Genomic DNA, 19,331 nt, shown 5'->3' on the forward strand with positions numbered 1-19,331 from the left:
AGCTTTGAATAAGCAAATTTGTATACAGGGTGATTGATATAAGTGTGCCAGCCGTTTTATTCGAAAACCATAAGAGATATCAAAAAAAGTTAAATGGTAAGTGCCTTGGCCTTTTTATTTAAAAAATTGTAGTAAAGTCGAAAAAATTATTTTAGCCGCCATTTTTCCAATATGGCCGCCAACTTTGATTTTTCTTATGGAACACCCTGTATTTTATGATGTATTCTGGTAGAAAATGTAATTTTAAGACGATTTTATTCTTGTGATTTTTTTCATAAACCTAACCGTTTCAAAGATAATAATGGTTTAAGTTGTGAAATTTTGAATGGTTTTAGAATAAAACAGCTGGCATTCTTGCTTAGGCCTGTATCGAAACTCTTTCTCATGCAAAAATTTCAAAACTTTAACCATTATTATCTTTGAAACGGTTAGGTTTTTGAAAAAAATCACAGGAATAAAATCTACTTAAAACCACATTTTCTACCAGAATACATCATAAAATACAGGGTGTTCCATAAGAAAAATCAAAGTTGGTGGCCATATTGGAAAAATGGCGGCTAAAATAATTTTTTTGACTTGACTACAATTTTTTTAATAAAAAATCCAAGGCACTTACCGTTTAACTTTTTTTGATATCTCTTATAGTTTGTGAATAAAACGGCTGGCACACTTATATCAATCACCCTGTATGTATGTATGTACAAAAGAAACCAAATAAAAAAAACTGGATTTATGAAACCGTTAATATATATGCCAAATATATATTAAGTACTTCTTTACCCTGTATTACATTAATATGACTGCACAAATCCCAGATTATAAAGGTATTAATACCAGGTTTCCGGCAGGTAAAAGCAAACCACTGTTCTGAAATGTAAAAAGTAGAAAAGATAATCGGCTTTTCACCAGAATATGACTTCCCCGCATCACGTGACTCGACACGTAACCACTATATTGTGGTTCGTTAGTGGTTTGAACCACAACTGAGTGGCCATTGTTATCAAAGACATTTGGGATAAAAATGTATGTTTTGCTGAAAGCAAGGCTATAAAACGATTATTATTTCAACAAAGCTTTGTTATACCAAACGTTCTTTTTTGTCAGTTTCTAGTTTATTTTTTTCCTGAAAAAGTAAAAGAGATCTTTTATTTGAATACCAAACGTCATATTAGTTTGATATTTATTGAAAAGTAAATAATTTATTTGATTGAGATTGGCTTTTTGATCCAAACTGTAACAGCTTATAATAAAATGTATAGCTTACTCGTTTTACCTTCACATCTGGGTTAGAACAACATCCGTTTTTGATGCATCGCGAGTTAATTCTACCTTTTGGACCGTGTCTTGTTTTGTGCCACCACCGAAGGCCAGCGTCTGATCGCAATCATTTCTGGTTTTGTACAAGGATTGGTCCTAGAACCCGATCTCTAAAAGTTGTTAAGACTCTGAATTCCCGACGATACCCGCCTCGTTGGCTACGCTGATGACGTCACGATTTGGTTATAGGCAGAAACGTCGAGGAGGCAAAGATAAAATTTTAAGTAGTGAGCCTCTGAGTCAACGAGTGGGTGCAGAAAAGCGACTTGTCGCTGGCAGTCGGAAAAAATAAGATTGTGGTCCTAATGGTGATTGTTGGTGTCATCCCTGTCTTTGGGAGATGAGGAGGTTTTTAGCCGGTAGTCGGGGTACATTGAGCCTGCGTATATTTTATTATTAAGGCGTTACTATTTGATAAAAGGTCTACAGAGAAAAGCCAAAATTTGTCAACACATTTGATTAAGCTTGATATAGTAGGTTACGCCTAATTAAGACAACACATATTATTACCTCACTTTCACTGATAAAAGAATTTAAATTAAATAAACCATACACGTTCCTGTTTTTTTTTTTTATCTTTTTAATTGCTTTGACTTTTTTATGATTGAATTTTCAAGTAAAGAACATGTTAATGTTATTTGCATAAGATGGGATTTACTGATATTATTTCAGGAAAGTAAGCATACGACCTTAACCATATTATTATTGTATCTTAGGTATATGCAAATATGCGTACAAATAAGTGTTTGAGACAGAAAAATTATTGTTTTAAAAAATCCCAAAGATTTAAATTTAGCCATAATTGAGCTTGAGTAAATAAAAATAAATATTTTGAGGCATGTAATGACTAGATTACATTTTTCTCGAATAATTTCTACCAATATATTTTTGAAAACAACTCACAATGCAGTGCTAAGTGGCTTCATCCGTCTCCGGTCTCCATGGCAACAAAGCTTATATGGGTGGTTGTTGGGGGGGGGGGGGGGGTTGTAAGTAGTGAGGGTCGGGGTTGGATTTGGCAGAGGGGCTTAGATACTGTTCAGACTCCGTTCTGTTTTGCCAAAGGATACAAAGAGCTGTCTAGATCAGTTTTATTTTTAAAGCCTTGGCTTATCTCGTTCTGATATAAATTTTTCGTTATTCCTCCAGATTTGTTAAGTACGAGCTAAGTAGGAAATATTTTATAGCTATCCACATCAATGTTAACGTTGCGTTGTTATTTAGGCAAGGAATTAATGAGGTGAAGATAAAAGTATTGAGCCCCACATTAGTGAAGTTATTTAAAAATAAATTTACCGTACATCAGTATTAAGTTGATTATAAGGCTAAACCTATGAACACTTAATTAACTTTATCCAAAAATTAGCTTACCTGTGCGTGTTTCATTTCACGCGAGTTCATTTCATATGAATCTCTGGAGGGTCTTTTACATTTTTAGAGCACTCCATTTTTTGTTATTTTTAATAATACATATCATTTACCATACAGTATAGTTGAATAGTAAAACCTTATTTCGCTTCAAAACAATTAATCAAGTGCTTTTTTGTAAACAATATTTTTTGTTTTTTCCGTTTGGTGTGTAAACAAATTCATTATTTGGTTTTCCAACGCGAGAGCAGGCCACATAAAGTTGCCCATGTGAGAAACGTGGATTTGTTAAGTCTAATTCACACACTTGCAGTGATTTCCCTTGAGGTTTGTGTATAGTTATCGCAAAAGCGAGACGAACAGAACTGTAAACAATTGAATTCCAAGGGCACATCTGTAGGGTTTGGTGAAATATGTGACAAGAGAACTTCTTTTCCCATATATTTGCCATTTAAATTTTCGTTTCTATTACATTGGTCACCATCAGTTTCTTCACTTAAACTAGTCGTGTGCCATTACATTACATAATCGTGGAGCGTTGATATTTTGTCTTTAATTAAAGGTATGCACACACAGATTTCCCATTCAGCATCGGCTTTCATTTGTATATATTTCGAGTAATGCACAAAATCAACTTCCTCCCTGAACATTTATTATGTGAGTTAAATTTGGTTTTTATTTTTCTAGTTCGTTTGGCTTTTCTACCTTACCAATTTAGGAGTTTTCCAAAATTTAAATCCACACAAACCTTCCCGGGGGTGTACACAACAACTTCACTTTACCAACAACGGATCCAAACCATAATACCCCTCCCACAGCAAACCTGCAGACTAAGCGAATTTCCATCTACTTGCCTGGAATTCCACTAAATTATTCATTTAAAACTGTCAGATTTATTTCCTACTAGCTGTAACCCGCGGGCTTTGCCCCGTTTAACTTCTTAATTTTCAAGATTATCTCGTTCGCATGGCTCAATCACGTCCTGGTTGAAGTTTGTTCGCTACGCTCACTCACCTTTAGGTTGGAGCTCGTTCGCTACGCTCACTCACCTTTAGGTTGGTTCTTTCAAAATGTAAACATGACAAATTATTTGCGAACGAGATAATCTTGAAAATTAAGAAGTTAAACGGGGCAAAGCCCGCGGGTTACAGCTAGTCTTAGTTTATTTCAAAATTTCATTAAAATATGTCCACAGGCAAGCAAGCTATTATACAACAGTTTATTTATTCTCCACAAGAATAACATGGTATTTAAAAATTTTGACTTTTTTGGGTTTTTTTCCGTAACCGTTTGACATACAACAATGCTTCAATATACTAAATTATTTGTTTTTTTTTAGCTCTACAAAATGGTTTGGAAAGAAATTGCAAAATCGTATGTTTACAGGGTGAAAATGGGAAAACCCCATTTTTACCCCATAAAACCTTCCATTAATCCCCGTTGACATAGTCCGTTCATTCTGTTTCGCGAACTCGTTCGAATAAAATGTAGGTTTACACGTTTATACCAAATTTCATCAAAATCGGATCATTTTTGCTCGAGTTATCGTGCTAACGGACACATATATAATTATAAATATATATGTATATGAATTTGGACGGACGGTATTTTTGGCCTCTGGGGACCTCAAAACGAAAAAGTAAAACGGTCCCGGGTCCATGAGACCTACGGTAATAGCTACTTCCCCATAGAGAAATTCGCTAAAACCACATAATAAAAAGCAAACAACCTTGAAAATAGAATATGTTGATAAAAGCTTGGGCATAAAATTCACAATCTACAGAGGTCAGTAAAATGCAGTGCATGGACCATTTACGAAACAGCCACAAAAGAGATAGGTTTTTTTTAAGTTATGCAGATAATATTTAAGATGGCGGCTTTTACAGAACCTACTTTGAAGTAAGGGAAGTAGAGGCGGCGAAGCTTTATAGCCATCCCTCTTCATACATGCTTCGCTTCGACTTAACCCTTTTAATGCAATTCAGTCTCGTGAACCTTTTTCATCGTATAGAAAAACGACTACAATAGGTGCATATTTATCATCTTTAAAAAAGAATAATAGTAATACGCTACATATTTAAACCCTGTAAACAAAGTAAAAACAGTATTGTAAAATTCTATAGGTAATGAAAACATACATGCTACTCTCTTACTGTTTCTGACACAATTCTCGTAACATTTTAATATACCGTCTATTTTTTTATATCTGAAGTACTATTTTCTGTAATAATTTTTCAATCGATTATTTCATGCAAGTAGCTCAATTTATTTTTGGGAGTTGTTAGTATTTAATTCAGTGATTTAATATTTTAATTATTTTACTTTGGGTTATTTATTTTTAATATTAGTAGTACTTTTTTAATCACAGTATAAATGATACTGTCCCAACCCTGATCGTATTCCTTTGTATTATTGGACAAAACCCTAAGTATTGCTTGTATCTTAATGGTAAATCACAAGATCTGTACCTACTTAGAATATAGATACCTATGACTTTGAGTCAATCCGATGGCAATTTATTGTTTACATTTGCTCAATCTAGAGTTAACTCTGTAAATATGTAAATACTTTACTTTGAAATGGCGACCATACGAATGTAGGGAGATGAGTGTATGATGAGTGCCCAAGAGATATTGAATGCTTATAGGTCTATTTGTTCGCTCATGGTCAAAGTTACAAACCTTTATGCAAGCTGTAATCAAAATTACGGCTATAGGTTGGAATAAATGCATGAGACGTTTAATAGTGTATTCATGTTTATTTTGTGTTTATTAATTAATGGAATAATATGTGACCTATGTGCCACCATATCAAAGTGATTGTGTAGATCCACCAAATCAGGTTGATTAAATTGGTGGTTATTGTTTCACATATTGTGTAACTCTGGGTTGTACGGTTGTGTATCATATTATTGAAGCAACAAAAGTTTTCAGAAAAAATATAAATAAATATATAAATCCAACAGCTTATTGGCTTATTACTGAGAACAATCGTGAATATATTTGCCCATATTTGGGCATTTAATTCATAGTGCTTTCTTTTCTAACAACATACCGTAAGTAACAACAATACCAGAGTATTTAAATATAAATACAAACTCTTAATAATCGTAAAACACGGAATAGAATTAAATATAAGATAAAAAGTTCGTACACAAACAATATGCAATGTTTATTTTTGGGGAGCAACACTGAAAATGTAGGTCGTAAAAAGCTCACCGTTGTACATGTTCGGGGGCTCTCCGAGCATTAAATATTTGCCGGATAGTCACTGGAGATGCAGTCCAGAGTGTTTTGGATCACCTCCAACAGTTTGGACTTTACTGGCGGCCATCTTGAATAACAAATCTGACACATGTCGCACTGGCCACTTTATTGTAACAGAGACACATCTGTCACAACGACGTCGCGTTCAAATCGCACACTTTTATTGGGAAATGTTTCATACGGCTGCTACGATATTGGGACGTTTGTCATGTTCAAAATCGAGAGGTCGAACGTATGTTTTTTGCCGCAATGACGTTGCCAATTTATGTAGTTGCACTGTCTAATGTGCTTTGTAAAGGTTTCCTGTTCTGTGTGAATGTGCTATTGTATATATATATATATATAATATACTTTCGTGTCTGACTACTAGCCCAATGTCATACCACCAAGCTACTTTAGCTGGGTACATAAATAATTGTACTATAGTATTACTAAATAACTTACATTGTTCCATTGCCAGCTAATATAAAGAAAGCGTACAAGGGAAAACATTACAGATTCGCCCCATATTTTATAAAGATGTGTTTAACCCAAAAGTACGTTAAATTTTCCATTGTTTAGTCAGTATAAGGGGTGTATCAAATTTGACACGTGGTTTAGATAGTTAAACATCGGTTGGTACAAATTAATTCAAAAGCACATTTTTGTACCTTCAAGTTGCAATCTTTATTTCAGTATTTTTTTTATGGGGTGTGATTTTAAATGCCCAATATCAGCAAATGATGCAAACATTGTACTGCCTTTCAAAAAGCAAGGTTAATAAATTTCTGTAGAATATAATAACTATCAAAGATTCATATTGCTTCTGGATAAAACATATACTACCTTTATGTGTAACACAATTCAAAAATACCCCCGCCGCAGCAAACCTGCCGACTAAGCGAATTTCCATTTGTCTGAATTGATTTTCAGTTAAATATATTTTAATAACATTAGGTTTAACGAGTACCTAGGTTTGCTGCTACAAGGAAACTAATAAAGTGTGTTTTTGAGTAAAATATTGATAGCTTAGTACAAAATAAATAAATTTGCCAAGTTTGATCAAAATTCAAAATATATCCATAAACAAGCAAACTACAACATTTGACAATATTCTCCATAAAAATAACATGGGAATTTTAAATTTACAATTTTTTTAATTTTCTCCGTTACTAATAATCGAACAAAAATACTTTTATATACTAAATTATTTGTTTTTTTAAGCTCTTTAAAAAGGTCTAAAGAGAAATCGGGAAATTTTGTGTTTTGAGGGTCATAAGTGAGAAAAACCAATTTTTACCCCATAAAACCCCCCGTAAAGCCCCGTTCCCATGGTCCGATCGTGCTGGTTCGCGAACTCGTTCAAGTTTATCCCGCTTTACACCTTTAAACCAAGTTTCATCAAAATCGGACAAGAATTACTCAAGTTATCGCGTTCACGGACGTATATATATATATAAGTCTATATATATATACATATATAAAAATTTGAACGAATGGCGTTTTTGGCCTCTGGGGACATCAAAATGAAAAAGTAAATCGGTCCCGGGTCTAGGTCTTACCGTGCCACCTACGGTAATAGCTACTTCCCTATAGGGAAATTCGCTAAAATCATTATAATCATCATTTGAAATGATTTACATTAGACTTGATTCAGTTGCAATTTATCATTTGATTTATTAATTTAATTTCTGCCATCCCTCACGCCATGTTGGTATTGAGCTCTTGATTTATTGATGTCCAATACGATCGTTTTCCTCCGCTCTGGAAAAACCTTATTTACGAGCGTAAGATTCCGAATGCAGATATAAGGGATTTACTGGTTTTAATTCATGTGAGTTTAAATTACTAAACATAAAATACGGAATGTAAAATTACTTAATTTTAACTATGTACAATGTACAGTGTTTTGAAGGTGTTTACACTGTATTTTCTATATAAAGTATGAAATCATCATCATTTTTTGTGTAATCTGGCTGACTATATTTTTGTGGTATTATTGTATAGCACATTATACAGTTTTAAAATATCAATCTTCACCACATGAATCACAACTATTGGGATATTCAAATCACAAAGTACAATTTATAACGTGGCTCAGTGTTTTATGTTTTGTTAATACTTTATTGAAGCTGTTAACTTTAAACGAAAATGGATGTTGGATACTTCACCCGAGCCGCCTGTAGCGATTGACTGTGTCAATATAATTAGCTCCCCAACAACACTCACCCCGGGCTAGGCTGGTATTCTGTACTCTACCGTCGAGAGTTGGATAACCCATTAATTCAGATTACAACACCAGCTTACACTTAGCGGCAGAGTTGACTAAGAATGTATTTGACGAGTTGGTGCATTGTATCACAAACTAGGGAAACAAACCTTTCCCTAGTCCGTTCATTTCCCTAAACTGGTTCATTGTATGAAGTTGTGTTTGGATAGTGATTGGTAACGGCTTTTGTAAAAATCAATGGTAGATATAAATATTAAAAATTAAATGTTTTCTCAGACAAAACCAATACTGAGTTTAATTGTCTGATTATCTTGCAAGTCAAAAACACTCAGCAAGTAAACTTCTCAGGCTAAGGTAAGGAGTATTTTAGTGACTCTAGATGAATGTAAAAAAAAAAAAAAAAAAAAAAAACATATACAGTACCTAAGAATATAAAGCCAATAAATTAAATAAGTAAATAAATAGAGAGTGCCGCGTAAGGGTGTAAAGGACTTCTTGGATCATTACTTATTTGGATATCCGATTGTTTGGATTTAATAATCTTATTTCGATTGTGATAATAAAGATACAAGGTTTTAATGTGGCTATAGTTAAAAAAAGGGTGTCACTGACTTTTTTGAAAGTTTTTATTAACGGTTAAACTAATACCGCTCTGCTTTCATAAAGATAAGGAATTAGGTTGAGCGATAATTAGTATGTTGTATATCAAGGGTCGGATTTCATATCCATGTACCGGATCTATTTGGAGTATAATAATATTTTAAAAGGGCTTCATCGTGAAATATAATGTTCTAAACTGAGCTTACTGAGTAAGATATTCTTAAAATACACTACAAAATAAATGTTAATAATATGCCTGACATGCTGTCTTTATTAAATTAAACTTCCATAGTCATTTTCTACAATAGTACACAATTTGAATATACATAACAAATAACTATTTATTCTATTATAACCAGAATTAGTTTTATCGTATCACCTCGTACTATACTTAAAGAAAATAAGTTTAGACATATAATAACACTTGAGCAGTAAATTAATATTCAAACTTAAAACGAAAGTTATCAAACGCCAAACAATATCTTTGTAATACAAAAAATGCCTAAATTTTTAATTTTCCTTCCAGATGAATTTCTAACAATTTATTCTTTCATTTCTTTCATTTTTTTACAAAATATTTGTGAGTAAACACCCGTTCACATATGAAGATAGTGTATGGTTAAAAACAAATAATTTCACGATACCCTTGCTAAATATATTTACCTTGTATGTAGTAAGCCTCTTCAACAATAGTCAAATCCACTAGTATATTGTTTACGTCATCATGGTAGATTTAACAAGTTTAACGTCGCCGTTGGCGATGACGATGGCGCCTGGTTGTTTGGTAGGAAGGCAGATTTTGGCAATTTGCCTACTTAACTGATCACGAGTGACCCTAAAAGGCGCTATCAATAACATTTATTTGACATTTCTAAGTTGTTAGTCTAAATATTTACAAAGTCATTAAAAGCTATATTCCTTGGGCAGTTCGGTTATTTAGTTTCCCAATGTGTAAAAATACGTTATGTTTAATCAGTTAATTTAATTAGAGTTTAATTATTGACTGATGAGTCTAATTGTAGTATCAACAATGTGGAAAAGATATTTAGTGAACACAATATTTGTAAGAAAAAAATTATAATAAACTAATTAGTGCGGTTTTTTTTCAAACCATTAAACAATTTGTACTTGGGAAACTCGGATCACTTTCAACATTTTGGATTTCATCTAGGTTTTGTAATAATCTTTTCGCTTCTCTACTATGAAATGGCCTGTTTTCGTTACATATTTGTCACATCGGAAAATTCATCATTACATTGCTTACTCCGAAAATAAATGTTTAATATGCGAAAGTAATGTTTACTATATTTTTTTTTAATTTGGCCAACGTAAACTAACGAAGATTTGTTATTTCGTTTTTTTATTTGTTACTCGGGGGCTCAATCCTTGACTACTTTCCATCGGCGAATGTCACGACTTATATTCAATTGTCTAACGTGCTCGCTAAGCAACCAAGTAGCAGTTAGGAACAAAATGTACTTCATAACATAATAACATAACATAAAGCTGTGTAGAGTTTAGTTTTCCTAGTGTGAGCCGTTACAAAATGTACAGGGGGTTTCCAGATTTGGAGAGCTAAAATTTAACTTCTGAGAATTTCAGTTGGCAGCCATTTTTTATTGGATTGAGATAGAAACCTCTAGTTTAGGTTGTTGGGTTTCTTTTACCAGGACCTTCAAAATGAAGGGTCAATCGATGGGTATTACCTTTTGAAATATTTTAGTTTCCCCAAAATCCCCCATTTTGGGGATGCACACCAGGTAGTGGTTATTGGTTATGCAAAAAAAAAAAAAATACTTTACAACATGCCATAAAGGGGTGCCGAGTTTATTTTTTCTAGTATTTGCCGATAAAAAATTAACAGGGGGTCTCCAGACTTTTAACTTACCCTGTATATTAAATTAAATACCGTGAACTAATCAGTAAAAAATATAAATAATTACAGGCCTTATATATATTTTGAGTCTTTACCATTTCCAACGTAAGTACAGTATAACTAAGTGCCCATTTTTTTATCAAACGGATTTACTATTTACAATAACAGGTAAAGACTCATTCTATTTTCTCGTCTGGACAATTGCTAGACAATTATGATCGATGAGGAAATTTGTCGTCACAATTTCTCCTACCTATTCAGTAACAAAACGAGACGGAAAACCTTGAAAATAGTTTTGTTCGAAATACTAATAATTGCTAAAATTTTTACTTTTTAACTCACTGGTTGAAGCTGCCTGGTTTGAAGTACTCTACGTACCCTAGCAGACCATGAATATTTTTAAACCCAGATAACAAAAACCCTTTATATTTTAATTTTAAACCCTCCTAAATCTTTATATTGCTTATGATATACGTTTACTTTTTAATTTGACGTATTCCTACAATATAATGAAAAGAACTTACTTGACGACACTTATAATGCAACACGCCTAGTTTGTAATAATAGTTCCGTTATAACTGTACACCTGTAACATACTAGTAGCATTATTACTATTACTATTATTATTATTGTTATTATTATTATTGTCATTATTATTATTGTTATTATTATTATTATTGGTAGTGTTATTACTAGTATGTATTATTATATAATACTAACGACATATCATGGAACAGGTTACTGAAGGTATTCAATAGAAGATTCATAATTAAACTATTTATCTTACACAACCACATTTACATAACACATTAGGTATGTTATATTTAACATATAAACAAACATAACCGGCATCATACTACATTGAAACAATGTTATAAGCCGTAATCTCCAGGACACAGCTAAAGGTTATTTCCTAACCACCGAATCCCTAAACTAAATCCTTTACTGTTTATTGAATAATTTCAACTCTTCCCCTGGCCTAGCTAAAACATTTTCTAATCAACAACCTATAAGGCCTTATAACATTAAATAAGTTTAACTTATGATCTCACATATCATTTAAGAATTTAAAGCTATTCCCGTTTCAATGCTTTTATTTGTTTCCTTAAATAATCATCCTTCAAAACCTAAATTTCCAAAGGAAACAATGAAATTAAGAGTTATATGATTTAACTAATGCGTATTTAATATTACTCCCATTTCCGGAATCTCTCTAAAAGTTAACTTTAAAATTAACATCATATATATTCTGAACGATTGAATATATTAGGCTTCAGCTCAGATAATCTTTAACCTTAATACTGCCTAGAAAGTATATGGTTTAGTTATTACACATTATTAATTACAAATTTAGTAGGGATTACAGTTTAACTTGTAAAGCTATCCTTAGGTCTTGGCCTAAGCGTAACGTTAAATCGCCATACTATGTACCCTTATCCAAATGTATACTATTATCATCCACCTTGTTATATAACCTAGAAATTATATGGTTCGCTTGCCCATTAAGCGTGTTTTATACAAATCACCGCTAACCTTTAAGTCTGCCCATTGCCTAAGCGTAATATTAATTACCAACATCATAATGCCCTCTCGGAGTCTACTGAATACAATTTTATGATCACAGACAGCATTTAGCCTTTAAATACCTATGCCGTTACCTATACTAAGCTAAAGCGCTCTCTCTTATCATGCATTTAGTACATTCAACTTATTTAACATGTTGAGCCTTCAACCGCCCATCCCCGATACACTAATCACAACTCCTAGAAAGCTACACCCTGCATCATCCTCCACGCCCCACACCCTAGAATACGATGTACTCACCAGATCTATAAGCTGACTAAGGCGGAGTCCTAGTTTCACCAGCACCGTGTCCGTGTTGTTGCTGACGGGTCGGATGAGGCGGTTGTAGTTGCTGAGGAGATCATCGTACAACCTCTTGGCGTCAGGATTCGTCTCCCCCGGGGACAGCAACGTCAACAGCGACACCACGGCCACCGACAGGGTGTTTAGCACCATCACCAGTTCATCTCAGTAGTCCAGGAGCTGCAGTAGTCCCGCCTCAGCCTCAGCGCGCCAGTGATGCAGCACGGTCGATGCTGGCGCCGCGCTGAATTTCCCTTCGATTCCCACCCTGTTTCCCGCCCTATCTGCGATCTCCCCTTCCGTAAGAGATAATGTAACCGGTGTGGTTGAATAGCGTGTAGGTATAATTAATTGAACTATTAAGAAATTAATTGTAATAATGTTTAAGTCGTTGAAATATATAGTTTCCCACCACTTTAGCGCAAGCTGAGAACTGGTGGTAAACAATAATATTGTGTTTTTATGATAAGTAGTACAATCATTTATAAGTACATAATGATTAATTTTATGATATATTATTACGTTATGTATGAGTTAAAAAATAAAATAAAATAACTTAGATAGGTTAGGTTGGATAAGGTAATTACGTAAACATAAATTATATTTTTAGATCACTTGAAAACAGGTGGAGTTCCTTAACCTGCCAAAACGTAGTGTAGTCAAAACATTTACCGTAGGAAAAGGTCATTAAACTAAAATTTTAATACTTTAACAAATGTGCTTGAAACATTTTACAAAATGATTGTGGAAATCAGCTAAATTTGAAATATTTAACAACCCTAAAATGAAAAAAAGGTCAAGCTTTTCTTGTTGAAATCTACACACGAGTTGAGACTAGCCAATTATTTTGTAACTGGTCTATTGGAATATCTGTTGTGAAATGTTTATAGTTATCATATACATTTGTACGATAAACAATGCTTTCAATAATAAATGACTCTAACTTTCCCGCTGATATCTATAATTCTACCTACTCTGCAGCAAATATTTAAAAATACTGTAATAGGCTTTGTAAAACTATTTGTGAGTTTTACCTCTCCATTCAATATGTTTCCTACATTTTGCGATTTCATGCGATTATGTATTGTTAATCGTAGGTTACTTTGACGCTACATGAATCAATACAAAACTGTGTAACAGATTAATAGCTTAGATGTTTTAAAATATATTTACGATATATAAAATTTAGTCTAATGAATTTTCTCTGATCCAATCAGTATTATATATTCTCTACTTTTGACACAAACAGTTTTGGAGCTGATGATTAGATTACGTATCTAATCTAACGTAAATAACGTATCTTTAATGGGCGGAATAAGTTTTTTTTTTAAATTCAATTCAACGCTTAACTATTTGGAAATACGTGTATTTGATAGTACATAATTCGAAATTTATTTCTTTAAATATACTATCTCCATTCGCTATATGGGTTATAGTTCAATAACAATATCAATATTCCGTATGGATTACATTAAGATGAGATTAAAGAATGTCATTGTAATGTTAAATTACAAACTTTATAACAGGTACTTCCTACTTTCATTCAAATAAATTTAAATTATATATTATCTCCCTTTTAGATAAAGTAACAGTATCTGCTGTCAAAATTATTTGTTTGTTATTTTTGTCGTTACCTCGATCAAGGTCAGAGTCTTAATCATACAGTTCTATCATTATTATAGGTCGAATTTCTATTTATGATCACCGATTAAACCCTTCTTTTGGGAGAAAAACATTTTATAATATTGCTAAATATTTGTTTTAACTCTGAAGTATTTAGAGGGGCTCCTGCCCTGCCTCTATTCAACCTTTTTGATCGTCAAGATGAAATATTTAACTTTAAATTAAAAAAGTATGGACAATTTTATGGATGGAGCTTTTGAGTAAAAAAATACATCACGAACCAAACAAACACTAGTGTAAATATTCAAATCAAATATAATCAAATATTCAAAATCTGGGAAAATCGTCTGATGAATATGTTTTTATTCATTATATGTGACAGAAGTAGTATATAATTTCAATTGAAAAAGTTCTTAATAACTTTTGGTAATCTCTACCCAATGACAGAAACAAACATGACAATAAAGGGTTCACATAAACACCAATATCGGAAAGTGCACACTTTCCTTCCCTGGAATTGGAAGAAATTAAAGTTGAACGATGTTTTATCCTCCATTGGAATTTCTATTCGCCATATTGTCAATATTTTCTCCTCCTAACGTAATAAATAGCATGCGAAGACACGTCGAGAAGGCAAATGTGACAGTGACATACGACGAGCGATAACATTATTGAAGTCGGGACGATACACTCGACAGCGGATAAATCATACGCAAATGTTGCATAATTTAATCTTCCGCATTCGCAAATTAAACCAGAACAAAATATACTACGGTTTGGCAAGGCATGAGATATGTAGGCCTACTTTTAATGTTATAATGTTATAAGTACCCATTTAGAAAGTTATTACTATAATTGGAAACTAGTACAACGCTATTGTTGAATATACATTTGGTTTTTATGTGAATAACCTTTCTAACAAAGCTTGCTTATGTAGAAAAGACAATCCTTATTTACTATGTTGAATAGAAAGTTTTTTATAAGTGATTGTGTGTATAATAAGTATACTCCCACTGAAAAATCCTACTGAATATTCACAATGAAATACTGTAACATTTTAAACTTTTTTATGAAACTTTTTTACATGTTTGTTTACATTGACTGAAATTAAACCATAGAAATTATTACTTAAGGTAATTAAAAGGGAATGTTTCAGAATAAATCCAAACACTATTTCCTTATCGATCTTTGCCTATTAAAATGATAATTTTAAATGCTTATAATAAAAGTTCCACCAACACCACTTAAAAGTTTCACCTCATCCTGATTAGTACACACGCATTGTTACCTTAAAGCTTCTTTGAATAAAGAATGCTGAGCAAAGAGTTTCACAAGGTAACAAACACATTATTATAACGCCCCAGCAGTAAGCAATGAAGGTATCAATGAAGACAACGTTCTACTGTTGTCAGATCATTAAAATAAGTGCATTTCTTATTAAGGTCGGGTGTTTGTTCTTCCAAGTTTAATTCATAATGTTGACTAATAAATTGTTAGTTGTTTTTAACTATGTGAACAAAACTGTTATTTACTACGCAATAATTGAACCTACATGTAAGATTGATTGTCTTTAAAACTTCACTTATAAAACGTCTTATAGATGTTGATAGTTCCGAGCGAAACTGATAAGTAAAATTGTGGAAATAGTTGTATTTTGTACTATATCTATAAACATTTTTTTATTGCTTTATAAAGAACTCTGAAACATGATCACTCCACTCAACTGGCTTTTACTGCTATGAAAGCGATCCTAGTAATATTTAGGTTTCACCCTTCTCCATAGTTTCTGTGCAAGATCGTCCACTCCCAAGCAGCATTAAGGTGACCTGTGGCGTTGCGATAAAAACCTTTACAATCCACTTAGATGTTCTCAGCTGGACTGTATTCTCCTTGGACACAGTTTATCACTTTTCTTTTCTCCAAGCGGACATCCTTTTGTCATCCCGCTGTAAAAAGAGCTTATAAGTAGAGGTGGTAAAAAGTGACGTTATTACATTTCGGTCGTTTGATAACTATTCTCTTTTCCTTCAGATACAAAAAATCAACGTTTTTGTTTCCTTACCAATTTTGGCTAAGAAAAATGGGTAAAAAATATAATTTTTAACACCTGGAATTACAAAACCAGTAGAGTATATTATTTTGCATTTCATATCCTTGTCAAAAATAAGAAATATGCCTGTTGAAAACCTGCAGCTATTTTGGAAACCAATAACAAAAATTGATGAAAACCATTTCATAAGTGTGTTAGACGAATCTGAACGATTGTCATTAATTTATCTCGAAACATAAATAAAGTCAAAAACATATACGAAAAACCTCTCAGTTGTAAATTAACATTAAACTAATAAAATACGTAATTTTGAATGATTTATTTATTAATCTCAGTTCGATGCCTTAGTTTTTCCTATAATAATATAATATACGAGAAAAGTATAATCAAGAATCTTACAGATGAAATAGCAGAATAAACGTAAATAAAGAGTATGTTTTGTAGATTTGTAAACCATTGTTACATAGAAACACATTTAAGTTATTCTACATAATTAATGTAATCTAAATTCACGGAAATTTCTTTCGCCTATGGCGTAAAATCTAGAAACTACAGGACTGTCCTTGCCAGAAACTAATTAAAATACCTTCCCTAAAGTTCCGTCTCAGGTATTTTGATTAGAATTGTTGGGTTTTCCTGAATCTAAAAACTTAACCGCATTTATCTTATCAAACCTTATAAACAGTTTTTCTTCACAAGATTTGTACTCCTCGGGGTACTGTTTTTGTAAAAAAATTTTTCAACCATTCGCAATGCAAATAGAAAGGTTTTGAATAATAATATTATTTTTGTTATAATAATTATAAATATTTTTACTTTTACCAAAAACATTGCAGTTTCTTAGTTTAAAACCTAAAGAAAAGAACAATGGAAAAAGGAAAAAATACAATATCAAAAGGATTCATCTAAATAATTGGTCGAATCTCTAAAATTAGTTGGTAACATTAATTTCAAATATTAAAATGGCCTCCATTTGGAAATTTTAAATTGGACCAACTTAATTTTTTATGTAATGGTCTCTTTACTTTCAATACCCTTACCGAGTTTCATTAATATCGGTTCGAACAATTAAAATATAAACATGTCTAACAAAATGGCGAATATGTTGGTAAATATCAATTTCGTACATCCCTTCATGCGCAATTGTTATTTAATTTATATGAAGAATCACATTCCAAAGTCGTAAAACGGTTTTATGGACACCTTGTAGATCATGTTACGAATTAGACGCAGAATAAAAATTTATTAAGACGCTAAATTGTTGGGAAAGTATTTTAAAATATGGCGAGAGTAAACTAACTGGTGTTTTGGCTTTTGTGCACTGTGCTTTATAAAAAGACAGTAGTTTTATACCTATGTACGCTACGCTATTGCTATGATGACTATAGTAATATCTATTTCTTTTAAAGCATTCAAGTGTTTATATGTGTATAGAAACAACCTTGTTTTGTACACGATTCAAAATGTGAACGTGCAGAAGAATCAAAATTCGTAAAATTCGTATAGCTGTAATTAGATTATTAGCTCAAGATAAAATAATAACAACGGATTGTTAAAATTGAAATAAAATAAGACTATAAACTATGAGAAGCCACTGGATGAGAATAAATTAGTTCCAGTCCAAATGCAAACCCGACAAAACCAACAGCTGGTGCTACAAGGTCCAGGAAAAATCCAAAACCTCTCCCTCACTAATTGTTTTGTCATCTCTCATCTTGACTGCTGAAATTTAACACTTCGCTAAAAGCATGATTTTAGATTCCAACAAAAAAACTGATTGTGCATATTGACATGTTATAAAATTTAGTGTTAAGTCAATAAATCAGCATAGAATATATCAACATTTAGCCAAAACACAACAGTTAATTATGATATATTTTGCTATGATGGATTGATTTGTGACATATATGATACATTTTGATTTTGGATCCAGGATCCAGCCAAATACAGAATGATTTAACACCAGGTTAAGCCTACCTTTTATACCCAGGTGAGAAGTTGTTTTTTTTATGTTATGTTTGGTGGTTTTGGTTAGTGTAAATAACTGAATGAATTACGAATGAATCCAGTTGATTTGTAGACAATTCTCCTTACACTTTAGACATTTCGCCTCTCAGCCTTGCAAGGCTAGTAGAATCTTGGACTTTTGATTCTTCAGTATATAATTGTCAATGGTAGAATGGAATGACACAAAAAACAGTCTTTGTGAGCTATTTAGCTTAGTTTCTTTTATAAGTTGTGATACATCAAATTCGTGCACAAATCTTTTCAAGTGCAATTCTGTCTCGTTGCAATCATTTAAAGGTAAAATATTAAGGATAAAAGTATGACTTGTATTTGATATTGGTTATTTGTGATCGTTGTTGAAACAAAGAGAAAACAATACAATTTTTAAGACTGATCTTATTTCATGAGTTTATTTGATTTTTAATACACACTTTTTTGATCAATAATATGCCATCCGAGTTTTTTTTTTCTTTAAAGAATGTTTGTACTGTTTGTTTTATTCACAAACATTCAAAGAACTTAATCCATTTTAAATATTGTACTTAAATGGATTCGAGTTAAGGTGCGCATTTCTTTATTTTGCTCACTGGCTCTCAACGTAACATTATTGAAGAGGAAAATCGTATGAAAATAAGTGAAGCTTTTCCATCAGGTTGTTTTCAGAAGCAAATCTAGTCGGATCATGTATCCGTAATATGGATTGTGTAGCAACAATGTTTTCGGAGGAATTGACGTACAATGTCGCAAGAGAATTACGTACACTGTTGGAATGTGAATGATTTACAGCACAGTTTCTTTACATCTCTTGAAATTATAGTGCGCGTTTGTCTCTTGTGTGGCTTAAACTACCAACATCGGTAGCGAAACACCGACTTTAGTGAAAGAAATATTTTATATTACAATGATCGAATGACTTTAGTACATTCATTTCTTGCGGGAAGTAGCCGTTTTTCTCGCTGGGGCAAAACGATGTAGCTAGAGGTGAAAACAAAAAATTAACATTTTTATAACTTTTTTCCACATATTTGGCAGAAAGAGTTTTACGATTAATAAAATTGTTGTATCGTTAGTAAATTTCCCTGTGTTTTAATCGTGTCATATTGTTCATCGTACATCAACATTTTCAAGCTTGATAAACCACAGAAAATC

At 32.4% G+C, this 19,331-nt stretch overlaps 1 protein-coding gene across 1 annotated transcript in view; it reads right to left on the reverse strand.

Moving 5' to 3' along the window:
- LOC129004097 (acetylcholine receptor subunit alpha-L1-like) overlaps window positions 1–12,770 on the reverse strand; it is a 57,560-nt gene extending 44,790 nt beyond the window's left edge. The window contains exon 1 of the mRNA XM_054432491.1: window positions 12,461–12,770. Within this exon, the coding sequence (XP_054288466.1) occupies window positions 12,461–12,655 (195 nt within the window). The 5' untranslated portion in view covers window positions 12,656–12,770. The remainder of the gene's footprint in view (window positions 1–12,460) is intronic.
- Between the last annotated feature and the right edge of the window lie 6,561 nt (window positions 12,771–19,331).

The sequence above is a fragment of the Macrosteles quadrilineatus genome, unplaced genomic scaffold (genome assembly GCF_028750875.1).
Source record: "Macrosteles quadrilineatus isolate MER2022 unplaced genomic scaffold, UCM_ALF_1.0 Scaffold_9__3_contigs__length_116548681, whole genome shotgun sequence".
In the NCBI taxonomy this organism is placed as follows: domain Eukaryota; kingdom Metazoa; phylum Arthropoda; class Insecta; order Hemiptera; family Cicadellidae; genus Macrosteles; species Macrosteles quadrilineatus.